The sequence below is a fragment of the Pelobates fuscus genome, chromosome 6, assembly GCF_036172605.1.
Source record: "Pelobates fuscus isolate aPelFus1 chromosome 6, aPelFus1.pri, whole genome shotgun sequence".
Lineage (NCBI taxonomy): Eukaryota > Metazoa > Chordata > Amphibia > Anura > Pelobatidae > Pelobates > Pelobates fuscus.
In genome coordinates this window covers 217,349,762-217,363,221 of record NC_086322.1, presented here as the reverse complement: position 1 = coordinate 217,363,221, position 13,460 = coordinate 217,349,762, and the positions used below count along the sequence as shown (strand labels likewise).

General features: G+C 40.3%; 1 protein-coding gene across 1 annotated transcript in view; it reads left to right on the top strand.

The window, feature by feature from the left end:
* Positions 1-304: 304 nt before the first annotated feature.
* The window catches only part of LOC134566130 (transmembrane protease serine 11C-like), a 31,627-nt gene continuing 18,471 nt past the window's right edge, over positions 305-13,460 (top strand). Inside the window, exons 1-2 of the mRNA XM_063425835.1 lie at positions 305-470; positions 6,386-6,457. Coding sequence (XP_063281905.1) covers positions 305-470; positions 6,386-6,457 — 238 coding nt within the window. The remainder of the gene's footprint in view (positions 471-6,385; positions 6,458-13,460) is intronic.

Genomic DNA, 13,460 nt, shown 5'->3' with positions numbered 1-13,460 from the left:
TTATCCTAGTGTTTCAGATTGGAGGCAATGTCAGTCAAGAGAGGGAAATAGTTAAGTCAATAGAGGCCTTTAATCGTGCGGGCTAGTTTAATCCCAGGTATGTGAGGCCAGATTCTGTCCATTTATAACTACAGGTATATGCGGAGCCTGGTTATCCTTAGTGAACCCATTTCCAGGCCCATTATTTCACATTTGTCGGCATTGATTTTAAAATTAGAGCATGAGCTGAACCTGACTATTTCCGCTTTGACGTGCATGAGTGATTGCTCTGGGTGGGTGAGGGTGAGTAGCACGTCGTCCGCAAATGCGGAAACTTTTATCACCACCAAAGCCTTGGATGTTGTCGTTTGTTCTGATGGCGTTCAGAAAGGGCTCCATGGCCAAAACAAAGAGGAGGGGTGATGGGGCATCCCTGCCTCGTGCCATTACTGATTTGAAACGGGTTCTGCCCGTTAACTCTGACCGTGGCGGTGGGTCCCCTATATAGTATCTGTACCCATTGACTGAAGTTGGGTCCTAGCCCTAGAGTTTCAAGGGTAGTGAAAAGGAAGTCCCAATCTACTCGGTCGAGCGCTTTTTCGGCGTCGACTGAGAGCAGTAGTGTGGGGGTCTTAGATGATGATGCGCCATGTATGATATTAATGATTCGTGTTGTGTTATCCCTTGCCTCTCGACCCAATATGAACCCCGCCTGATCTGCATGGATTAAGTCCGGTAGAAGGGATTTGATCCTACTGGCCAATATCTTGGCAAAAATCTCAAGATCAATGTTGATCAGGGAGATGGGCCTAAAACTGCTGCATATGGTTGGATCTTTACCAGGTTTTGGTAATACTGTGATCGATGCATTCAGCATCAGGGGTGGGAGGCTGGGTGAAGTGACAGGCCTTTAATTACCTCCAAGTATTGGGTTGCCAGAATGTGTTGGAAGGATTGATAGTACCTGGCCATCAGTCCATCTGGGCCTGGGCTTTTGCCCTTTAGTAGGGTTGCTATTGCTGTCTGCAGTTCCTCTGCCCTAACAGGCATCTCTAAAAGTGCGGTTTGTTTTGGGTCTAGTGTTCTCTTTAGGTGAGTTGAGATGTAGTCTTTTATCTCGGGCGGGGGATTGGTCGGGGGACCTGCTGTTTTAAGTTGTGCGATATATGTCTTTTGAAGTTTTTCGTTTAGTGCCTTGGCCAAGAGTTTCCCACTTTTATTTCCATGTGCATAGTATGTCCCTCTAGTCAGGTGAACTGCCCTGGTGTGCTTTCACTATGAGGAGGCTACGCAACTCAATTCGGAGTACTGTTAGGCTGTTGTATGCTTCTGTTGTGGGATTAGATTTATGGCATTTGTAAGCAGGGCACCAACTTTTAACTGACTTTATATATAGTAAAAGAAAGGTTTGGTTGGCTATTACCATATCTTTAATACTTTATAAACATAATGCCATTTCACTTAAAAACAAAACAGACAATATGTAATTTTTTAAATGCAAAAATAATGCTTTCTAGCAAATTTGTAGGGCCGTTCACACTCCAGTGTACATAATTGAGATCTGCAATCCATTGTGAGAATTATTGAGCATATGTGCATGTATGACTTCATTGCAGTGCATGCTCAAGAACTGTGTAGTGCAGTCAAAAATTACACACACTAAAATTATACTCACGGGGGCGGGGCCTGACCGCCGGCGGGATCAGACGCGTTCTGTCTGAGCTCCTGCTCCGGGGCCGGAAAATCGGTGATAATCACAGGCAAAAACTCACCCAGCAAAACGAAACGGTGACCAAACTGACCCCTATCTGAAGAGGTACATGGGGACATCCGCCAAGACCACCAGCAACGACCCGACAAGGGCCTGGGGCACATGGGAGCTTGATCCGGGACGAGACGGACACTCTCTTGGGTCTCCGGCCGGCGCCTGGCTTCCCCCCCCCCCTGGACCGGTGGGGTTATCCTGGTCTGCACGGGCAACCAGAGGTGCAGCAAGCAAGGCCTGCAAACAACTACCCTGCCGCGGACCATAGGGCAGTGCTCCTGAAGATGGCCGCCACACGCCAGCCATGTGCACGACCTACCTGCATGATTAAGCGGATCGCGGGAGAGACCTTCCAGCACCACAGCCTGCCCCAGGGATATATCGGCTGACTAACCACCAAAGGTACAAGCTACAGTTAATAAGCACAAATAAAGGGGGCATCAAAAGAGCAGGACCCTACAGGCTAAGCCCTGCAACGCAAAGCCATGGCGACCACCGAACCCCCGGCGCTGCCAGTTCCGCAAAGACTGACCTGGGGGGCCGAAAGAGCTTACCACTCACCCAGCACACAGCCAGAAATAGCCCACCTCAACAGTCTGGACTTGAGAAACTGCCGCACACTACCAAGACAGCGGAGGGGGACCACCTGGGAGAGAGAAGAGCTTACCAAGAGCCAGAGTGGGATGACACCCCGGGATCCCTACAGAGAGAGCCTTATTTTTTTGTCCGGCCATTCTAACAACACTAGCATATTGATTGCCACACGATTCAGTAAGATATACTTATCCCGCCCCATAGGCAAAAATGCTAGTACATGCTATGCTGTCCCTCTTTGTCACTCCTCTAATGTTCACTCTCTGACTTGCCCATCTTGATAACTAAACAAGCGAGAACATAAATAGTTTTAACAGTGGCATAAGTAGAAACGATTACCCCTCTTAGACAAGCAATGCCGAAATTGTATTGCACTCCTAAGCGCAAATAAACCTGTCATATGTATGTTTAGCCTAGTAAGTCCAATGTGAACCACCAATGTTCCACAGCCTGTTCTCTTTATGTTATAAAAAATTTGCTGTTTAACTGCCCCGTATTGTAAAGCTATGAAAACGCCTGCAGCTGCTGTCGTGGCGCTGCACGCTTGTTGTTAATGCATGCACAAATAAAAATAAAGAATTAAAAAAAAAAAATGATACTCACAAAAAAATGCATCTTGAAAAAGTAATGAAAGTTGCCATTTAAGGAGATCCCAAGCAAATGCTTTGCAGCATAAACAGAGAATATGAGTTCTATTGTCTGTTTTTGTCAATGGCATTTAACCACGTGGGGTATCTAGTCGTATAACTGCACATTATTTTAATATTTATATTTTGGATATTTTGCTGTATTCAAAGCCTTTGAATAAGGAATAATTATTTTTTTCCTATATTCTCTTGACATATTTGCATATTTTTTCCTGATATTTCCATAATAATAATATTACTAATAATAAAGTATTTAACCCCTTAAGGACGGAGGACGGTTCAGGACCGTCATCGGCATTTTTGCGTTGCCGACCGGTGACGGTCCTGAACCGTCCTAACCGTCCAATGTACTTACCCGATCGCCGTTGTTCCCCCGGCGGCGATCGGCGGTGCTCCCGGTGTGGGGAGACTGCCTGCAGCCCAGACAGTCTCCACATGGCGGTTTAGGACCCCTGTGACCATGTGCTCGCCCAACAGGGCGACCACATGGTCACAATAGGTGTCCTAGTCTCTGCCTGCAGGGGGACTGTCTGTGCTGACAGGCAGTCTCCCTGCATGTGTAAAATCAGTGTAAAATCAAAACAAAATGTAAAGTTATAGTTAATAAAAAAAAAATATTATTATATATGTGTATATATATGATATATAGACATATATTATACCTATATAATATATGTCTATATATCATATATATAATGTCATGCTAAGTGTATTTTTATATTAATATGTACATATATTAATATAAAAATACACTTATAATTAATTTACACACGTATATATATATAATATATATAATAACTATATATATTGTATATATATATTATTATAAAATACGAATAATAAATAATTTAAATTAAATTTAAAAAATTAAAAATAATAATAAAAATAAAAAAAATTATATATCTATACGAAATTTTATTCTAACTGTATTTTGATATTAATATATATATATATTTATATCAAAATACACTTAGAATGAAATTGTATATATATCTATGTATATATAAATAAATAAAAAGAATGCGAACTATTCATATGTCCATATACAAAATTACATAAATAATTATATAAATATACACGTAGACTTCAAATATATAAATATGCATATATATTTAAATTCTACGTGCGTATTTATGTAATATTTTTACATAATTAAATTATTTTATTGATTGCAATTTAAGGGACCTGCCTGCCAACCCAGGCCGAAAGTACAGATAATTTAATTTGCTATCACTGTATTTTACCCTGTAACGTTCTACGACACCCTAAAACCTGTACATGGGGGGTACTGTTTTACTCGGGAGACTTCGCTGAACACAAATATTAGTGATTCAAAACAGTAAAACATATCACAGCGATGATATTGTCAGTGAAAGTGACTTTTTTTTGCATTTTTCACACACAAACATCACTTTTACTGCTGATATAATTGTTGTGATACATTTTCCAGTTTTTAAACACTAATATTTGTGTCCAGCAAAGTCTCCTGAGTAGAACAGGACCCCCATGTACAGGTTTTATAGCGTTTTTGAAAGTTACAGGGTCAAATATATGGGTCAAATATTTTTACATTGAAAATGGCCAGGTTGGTTACGTTGCCTTTGAGAGCGTATGGTAGCCCAGGAATGAGAATTACCCTCATGATGGCATACCATTTGCAAAATAAGACAACCCAAGGTATTGCAAATGGGGTATGTCCAGTCTTTTTTAGTAACCACTTAGTCACAAACACTGGCCAAAATTAGCGTTCAATTTAGTTTTTTACTTTTTTCACACACAAACAAATATGAACGCTAACTTTGGCCAGTGTTTGCGACTAAGTGGCTACTAAAAAAGTCTGGACATACCCCATATTGAATACCCTGGGTTGTCTACTTTTAAAAAAATATGTACATGTGGGGTGTTATTTAGCAATTTATGACAGATAATAGTGTTACAATGTCACTATTGATACATTTTAAAAATGTATGTTTTGAAACCGCAATATCCTACTTGTACTTATAGCCCTATAACATGCAAAAAAATAGCAAAAAGCATGTAAACACTGGGTATTTTTGAACTCAGGACAACATTTTGAATCTATTTAGCAGTTTTTTTCATTCGCTTTTGTAGATGAGTAAAAGATTTTTCACATAAAATTAAAAAAACGTGTATTTTTTTCAATTTTTCATCATATTTTTTCATTTTTTTTAAAAATAAATTACATGAGATTATATAAATAATGGTATGTAAAGAAAGCCCCTTTTGTCCTGAAAAAAACAATATATAATTTGTATGGGAACAGTAAATGAGAGAGCGGAAAATTACAGCTAAACACAAACACCACAAAAGTGTCAAAAAGATGCCTGGTCGCAAATGTACAACATCGCAAAAAAAGTCCGGTCCTTAAGGGGTTAACCAGGAAAGGTACATTCAGATTACTCTAGTTTTCAAGTACGTCCTGGGGATGTTACCTTAGCCCATCATCCAGGGGTTGTTACTATTACCCAATTTAATGGTACTCATTGTTAATTTTTTAAATATATTTCATGATGAATATTTGAGAGCTCCAGTTTAACAGGGTTAGTGTATTATTGAATACCTAATAAACAAGGATGACATAGCAAAATGTCTAGCCTCCTAGCACCAAAACCAAAAACATTGGGATTTTGTTGTGGTGGAGTGGGAGGTAGAGTAATTTTGTCACATCACCCTCATTTATTAGGGATTCAATAGGGATCCTAATATTGTTTCCCTACAAACCCATTTCCAACTTAAATGGACACTATAGTCACCAGAACAACTACAGCTTATTGGATTTGTTCTGGTGAGTATAATTAGTACTTTCAGGCTTTTTGCTGTAAACACTGTCTTTTCAGAGAAAATGCAGTGTTTACTACAGCCTAGTGATAACTTTAATGGCCTCAGATGGCTGTTAGAGATCCTTCCTGGGTCATGGCTGCCTAAAATGCATTCAAACATTAAGTATCTCCTCCCTCTGCATGCAGACACTGAACTTTCCTCATAGAGATTCATTGATTCAATTCATCTCTATGAGGTGATGCCGATTGTCCAGGGCTGTGTTGAATCATGCTGGCTCTGCCCCTGATCTGCCTCATTGTCAGTCTCAGCCAATCCTATGGGGAAGAATTGTGATTGGATCAGGCCACCACTTCTCATGATGTCAGCAGACTTCTTGTTTTTCTAAGTCTAACAGCATGCAGAGTTACAGCTCCAGGCTTGAATACAAGTAAGATTTTGATATATTTATGGAGGCATGAGGGACCCAGGGGTGCTAGATGGCGGAGCATACACTATAGGTTCAGGAATACATGTTTGTGTTCCTGACCCTATCGTGATCCTTTAACATTTTAAAATTCTAAACCGTAATCTGTTTTGGTTTTTTTTCATTTCTTTTTAGCTATTGGCAGTCAGTTTGCTATTACAGGTCTGACTAATTCAACAACCATCACTAAAATGCAGATCACTGCAGGTGTGTATTAAATAAGCACACTTATTAAGGGCCGTATTATTGCTATTAATGTTAAAGGACCACTCTAGTGCCAGGAAAACATACTTGTTTTCCTGGCACTAGAGTGCCCTGAGGGTGCCCCCACCCTCAGGGTCCCCCTCCCGCCGGGCTCTGGAAAGGGGAAAGGGGTAAAAACTTACCTTTTTCCAGCGGTGGCGGAGAGCTCTCCTCCTCCGATCCTCCTCTTCTCCTCCCCGTCGGCTGAATGCGCACGCGCGGCAAGAGCTGCGCGCACATTCAGCCGGTCACATAGGAAAGCATTCATAATGCTTTCCTATGGACGCTTGCGTGCTCTCACTGTGATTTTCACAGTGAGAATCACGCAAGCGCCTCTAGCGGCTGTCAGTGAGACAGCCACTAGAGGAAATAGGGGAAGGCTTAACCCATTCACAAACATAGCAGTTTCTCTGAAACTGCTATGTTTATGAAAAAATGGGTTAACCCTAGAAGGACCTGGCACCCAGACCACTTCATTAAGCTGAAGTGGTCTGGGTGCCTAGAGTGGTCCTTTAACCCTTTAAGGACACATGACATGTGTGACATGTCATGATTCCCTTTTATTCTAGAAGTTTGGTCCTTAAGGGGTTAAACAAAGAGTACCACTTTCAAAGCACCACGCAGAATGTTACAGGCTTTCCATCTTTAACTACCAACTTCAGAATAATTGTAAACATACAATATTAAAATCTGTATTTTTAGTTTAGGGTAAATGCTTATATAGAAGGATTAGAAAAAATATATATGTTTGCATTGAAAAGAAGCATCTTGGAGAAATGAAAAATATTGTAGAAATACATACATGACAAAAAGTCTGGTGGAGAGGTTATGATTTGGGCTTGTTTTGCAGCCACTTGCATTAGCAACATGGCTTTTAAAATAAGGCTACATTTGTGCCTATCTGTTCATTTCTGAATCCATACAAGGCTAATAAAACTGATTTCTGCATACATGATCATTCTGGATTACCACGTGGAATAATTGATATACAGTAATGGGAATAAGAAAGTACACCCTTTCAATTCTATGGTTTTACATATAAGTACATAACAATCATATGTTCATTAGCAGGTCCTAAAATTAGGGAAATACAATCTCAGATGTACAGCAACTCATGATATTACACTGTCTCATGAATAATTTAAGAAAAACAAAGCCAAAATGGAGAAGCCATATGTGGAAAACTAAGCACACTTTATCATTCAATAGTTTGTAGAACCACCATTAGCGGCAATAACTTCAAGTAATTGTTTTCTTTATGACTTTATCAGTCTCTTACATCGTTGTGTAAGAATTTTGACCAACTTTTCTTTACAATGTTTGCTTCAGCTCATTGAGCTTTACTGGCATTTGTTTGTACACAGCTCTCTTCGAGGGGGTTGTTTTGATGTCGATACAGCCAATTAGGGAAAGCATTAGAACACCCATGAAGGTGTTTCCTAGGAGCATTAGGGATATTATGTAGCTATTTATGCTGTCATACTTTTATATCAGATTTTTTTCAAACTAGAGACTATATGTATAGTCTCCTGCTGCTTAAAATTATTATTTGGAAGCTATCTTATACCTCCTATACCACCTAGTCTTTTTCTGGCATCAGCTTAGCACACTGTTTAGGTGACAGATCCAAGAGCCATCTAGTCAGTTTGTTTGGAGATATATTCATAGCCCCTACTGGCAATTTTTGTGTTGCTCTGGAAGTGTTTTCACCATATGATTGTATTTTGCTGAGGTGATACTTGTTCGCCCTGGTGTTGCCTCCTGATATATATCTTTTCATTTGTAATTAATATAGTATTTTCAGAGTTGATATTATGGGAGTCTTTCTATCTAGGAGCATTTTATCTTTTTCCTACTCTCTTAGGCTCTAAGTAGGATTTCCAATATGTTGCACTTTTTCTTTTTGCATTATCCCCAATTTGTTTAATAAAAGCCAGTATAGTGTGTTTTCCCTCTCCCTTTGTGTTGTGGGGAAACATCCTTTCTTTGACTCTAATTTTATATTAATAGCTCTCTTAAGGACCCGCCACCGCACTTCTATATTTGAGGTCTGGACTTTGACTAGGCCATTGTAACACATTCTTTTCTTTTTCAGCCATTCTGTTGTAGATTTGCTGATGTGCAGGGATCAGTGTCCTGTTGCATGAGACAATTTCAGCTAAGTATGAGCTGTCGGACGTATGGCCCTACTTTTGACTCTTGTATTACTTTGGTATACAAAGGAGTTCATGGTTGACTTAATGACTGCAAGGTTCCCAGGTCCTGTGGCTGCAAAACAAGCCCAAATCATCACCCCTCCACCAACGTGCTTAACGTGTTGGTATGATGTGTTTGTGCTGAAATGCTGTGTTTGGTTTTCAGGGCTGTATTGGGGCTGATAATTGCTACGGTCGTTGCTACCGCCCAGGAGTAGTGGGAGTTTGAGCGCAAGACTTGTTATTGTGTATTTGTGTTTGGTTTTGGCGCTGTGCATTACGGTCAAATGTCTCCACTTTGGTCTTGTCTGTCTAAAGGACATTGTTCCAGAAGTCTTGTGGTTTGTTCAGATGCACATTTGCAAACCTAATCCGTGCTGCCATGTTCTTTTTAGAGAGAAGAGGCTTTGTCCTGGAAACAAACCATACTCGTTCACGGTATGACCTTGGGGTAAATTTTCTGGGATGTCCACTACTGGGAAGATTGGCAACTGTCTTGCTACTTTTGAATAATCGTTCTCACTGTAGAATAATCAACTTGAAATTGTTTGGAAATTGCCTTATAATGGCACCATCATAACAACTGAAGCTCCTGTAAGTGATTATGGGTCAGGAGTGTCTGAGCACTTTCTTACCTTAAGGGGTAAAACTATTTTGCAACAATTTAACCATTTGGTGCTCTGGAGCCAAGCATCTCTATCTCTCAGATTCCTTTCTGTCTGCACTGCAGTATGAGTAAAGGTTAGCTGGGTGCCACTGATGGGCTGAGAACATCAGAGAAATAGTATGTACTACACTCCTTCCCCCATTGTGCACTTAAAGGAAAACTTCAGGTACCGTGACAACTTCATTGAAATTAAGTTGTTATGATGCTTGGAGGTTCCTGGGGCTCCCTTACCATTAGGGGTTAAACTGTCCATGAACAATTTAACCCCAAAGTCTGTACAATACTGGATTTCTCTGCCCCCTGTCCTTCTGGTTTCTGAACTTCTTCAATAAGAAAGGTTTGGGCAGCATCAGACAGGGGTTCTGCTGATTGGCTTAGAGAGCTGAGCTGATATTCTAAGTCAATCAGAATCTGGCCTGAAAATTGTATGCACCTGTTGCTCAAGCCTTCCATTCTGAAGAATTTCTGAAAGCAGAAGGACGGGTGCAGACTGTTTGACACTGGGGTCAAAATAAGCGAGGGAGGCTGAGTGGACTTCATCCTGAGGTCCAGTTGGGAGCTACTCAGATTTTTTAACACTGACTGCCGAGGTCCCAGTATGTTCTGGCAGCTTTGTACTAATGCTGGGGTGACATCATATCTGGATTGCCAGCAACAGTACAGGGTGTGCAAGAGAGCTGGGCAATTAGGACAGACAGATCCCTGCTGCAACTTACAGCACAATGACAGAAGAGCCATCTGCCGCATGGCACACATGCCAGTAATGTGCCGATAGGCAGGTTCCTGCTCTTATACACCTGGGGCAACCTCGCCCTGACGGTTAGCACGCCACTGAGATAAGCAAAGAGGAACTTTTTAAGAGCCCCCATCCCATCTATTATATACTGTAATCATGGACAGTGAGCAAATGGTAATCACTTGCATCATTTGAAATATCTGATTGAACCATTTCAGTTGAGGGGCACCTTGTTAAGCAGATGCCTTTGAGCAAACTTCTAAACTACTGCAAATAATTTTTTTCCCCACATACAAAACTGATGGGGCATTGCCTGAAGAGACCTATGGATGAGTCTCCACTGTTCCTAAGACAACACAACCCTTCTCCCCAAGGATATTGACACTATGAACACAGTCTCACTCTTTCTATGCATTGTGACACACATCAGTACATACAATGTTTGCTTCAATGCCATATCTATTAACCTTCTGATATAAGAATTTCCAGATATTTTGCTATAATTATTTACAACAAAAGCGACCTGCCTTAACCTTGTAACCTCCCTTAACCTTGTAACCTTGTGATTGCATTTTATACATTATCCTGTTCAATGCCTAGGAGGACGGTTTTCAACTCAAGCCAGATTATGTTATAGTTTCAAATTAAGTGATTCAGTGATTAAGTGATTAAGTGATTAAGTTGATAGATGCATTTAAGTTGATAGATGCATTTACCTGCCTAGAGCATGAAATCTTACCTTTTCCATAAAACATAAATGCATATTTCCCAACAAAAGAAGATATGGAAACAGATAGGGAGGGGGGGGCAGTGTTAGGCATGCCAGTTATGCAATGCGAGCTACTGATAAGGTTTTATCTCATTCTGGTGTGCATGTATACTAGGCTTTCCAGTTGCCCCTTCAATTATGCCTATATGCATGCTGATGCACTTTTGTATGCGTAGATGGGCCATACATTCATTGTATGCAACATAAGCATGTCTGTGGACATTTCTCTGGTGCATCCAAGAAGCAGATACCAAAAAAAGAAACTTTGGTTTAGAAGACAGGGGCCCTGATTTCGTACTCCCTCACCAAATCAAGAACAGTTAGATGGTAGGAAAAACGCAACGTTAGAAAAGAAGATGGCCACTTATAAAAAGGTTGGCAACTAGAATTTCCAGTAAAAGGATGTTATGGACCGCCTGTACTCAGATGGTACGTCAATTTGATATTCTCCTGATTCCCGCAAGGCTTCAGTGATTGCAGTGCTCTTCGTATACCCAAACATCAGTCAAGACTTGATGAAGTACAAAACAACTGGTTTTACTAGGCCAAGTGGCTTGGTTATATACACGACCCTTAGCATAGGGTCCCTATTCATGAAACAGAAAACCCACCCAGGCGTCTCTGTGAGATAAGTGAGTTTGCCGTTGCTTAAACTAATTATCTCCCTGATACACAAGGTACGTATAAAATGCCTCAAAACATACTAAAAATAGGTTGGAGCCCCAACATATTATATATCCCAATAGCCCTGATCTGGGCGCCCAAGTTGTCCAAATAGCGCTCAGATCCATGCAGTGTAGCCAAATTGCCACCGGGGTAAAGTTCTGACCAACCACACAGGTGAGTGAAGCCCAAAATAGTTCCAAGGGAAATGTCCTGGCAGACGGTCAACTAACGGTCAACTCCTTGTGACAAACCAATGCAGGCTCCCCCTTGCTCTCCAGGAGGGATTGTTCAACATATAGGTGGGTGAAGCCTTTCTTCCAATTATCGATCTCCTGGCTGGTTGGAAAATGGTCACGGCAGATGGGACTCCTCGTACGTGTTCCCTTAATTATACTTTGTATCGTCTAATGTTTTCCTGCATTCTAATGGAATTGTTCCCTTCTGTTCGGTTACCGAACAGATTCTGTGGGGTCCCCTTGTTCGCAAATCATGTTTAGGCTTGATTGGAAGATTGTGCTTGTACCATTCTAAATATGATAAAAATTAGGCTTGAGTATTAATCTGTGATAGGTATTAATGTCTCTTTTGGATATGATATTGGAACACAAGGCTTGTTCAAATCATAGTTACATAGTTACGTAATTACGTAGTTACATAGCTGAAAAAAGACTTGCGTCCATCAAGTTCAGCCTTCCTCACATATGTATTTGCTGTTTTTCCAAAAGAAGGCAAAAAATCCAGTCTGAAGTGCTTCCAATTTTGAACAAACTAGGAAAAAATTCCTTCTTGACCCCAAAATAGCAGTGAAATATCTCCTTAGGTCAAACAGCTATTACCCCACTAATTAGAAATTATATCCCTGTATGTTATATTTTTGCAAGTATTTATCAAATTACTGTTTAAACATCGGTATGGACTCTGATAAAACCACCTCTTCAGGCAGAGAATTCCATATCCTTAGTGCTCTTACTGTAAAAAAACTATTATTTGCCTTAGATGAAATCTCCTTTCTTCCAGAACTAAATACGTGACCTCTTCTCATATGTATAGCCCTGTTTATGAATAGATTTCCAGATAATGGTTTGTACTGGCCCCAAATATATTTGTATAATGTTATCATATCCCCTCTAAGGCGCTGTTTTTCCAAACTAAAGAGTTTTACATTTTTAACCTTTCTTCATAACTAAAATGCTCAATCAATTTTGTAGCTAGTCTCTGCACTTTTTCTAGTGCCATGATATCCTTCTTTAGAACAGGTGCCAAAATTGAACAGCTTATTCAAGGTGTGATCTTACCAGTGATTTATAAAGAGGCAAAATTCTATTTTCATCCCGAGAATTTATGCCCCTATTTATACATGACAAAACTTTACTGGCCTTAGCAACTGCAGATTGCTGCCTAATTTGTTGTCTATAACAATTCCCAAATCCTTCTCGTGTGTTGTTATCCTTAGTTCACTACCATTTAGGTTGTAAGTTGCTTGTGCATTCTTGACCCAGAAGTGCATAACTTTGCATTTCTCTACATTAAATTTAATCTGCCGTTTTAGTGCCTAGTCCCCCAATCTACCTAAATCCCTCTGCAGCAAAGCAATATCCTGCTCACATTTTATTACTTTACAAAGTTTTGTGTCATCTACAAACACTGAAACATAGCTTTCAATGCCTATTTCAAGATCATTTATAAATATGTTACTAGAAGCGGTCCCAAAACAGAACCCTGAGGGACACCACTTACCACTTTTGTCCAGCCTGAAAATTTACAGTTAATGACAACACCATATCAAAGGACTCCTTATCTAAGAGGGAATCAAGACGTATGGCAAATTAGAGAGTTAGTTTATACTGAAACCAGACTTCCAGGACACTTATGTGTGACTTCTCACACCTTACAGAGTAGCTCTGCTGGGGTCCCAGCTTCAAAGAGGAATTTAG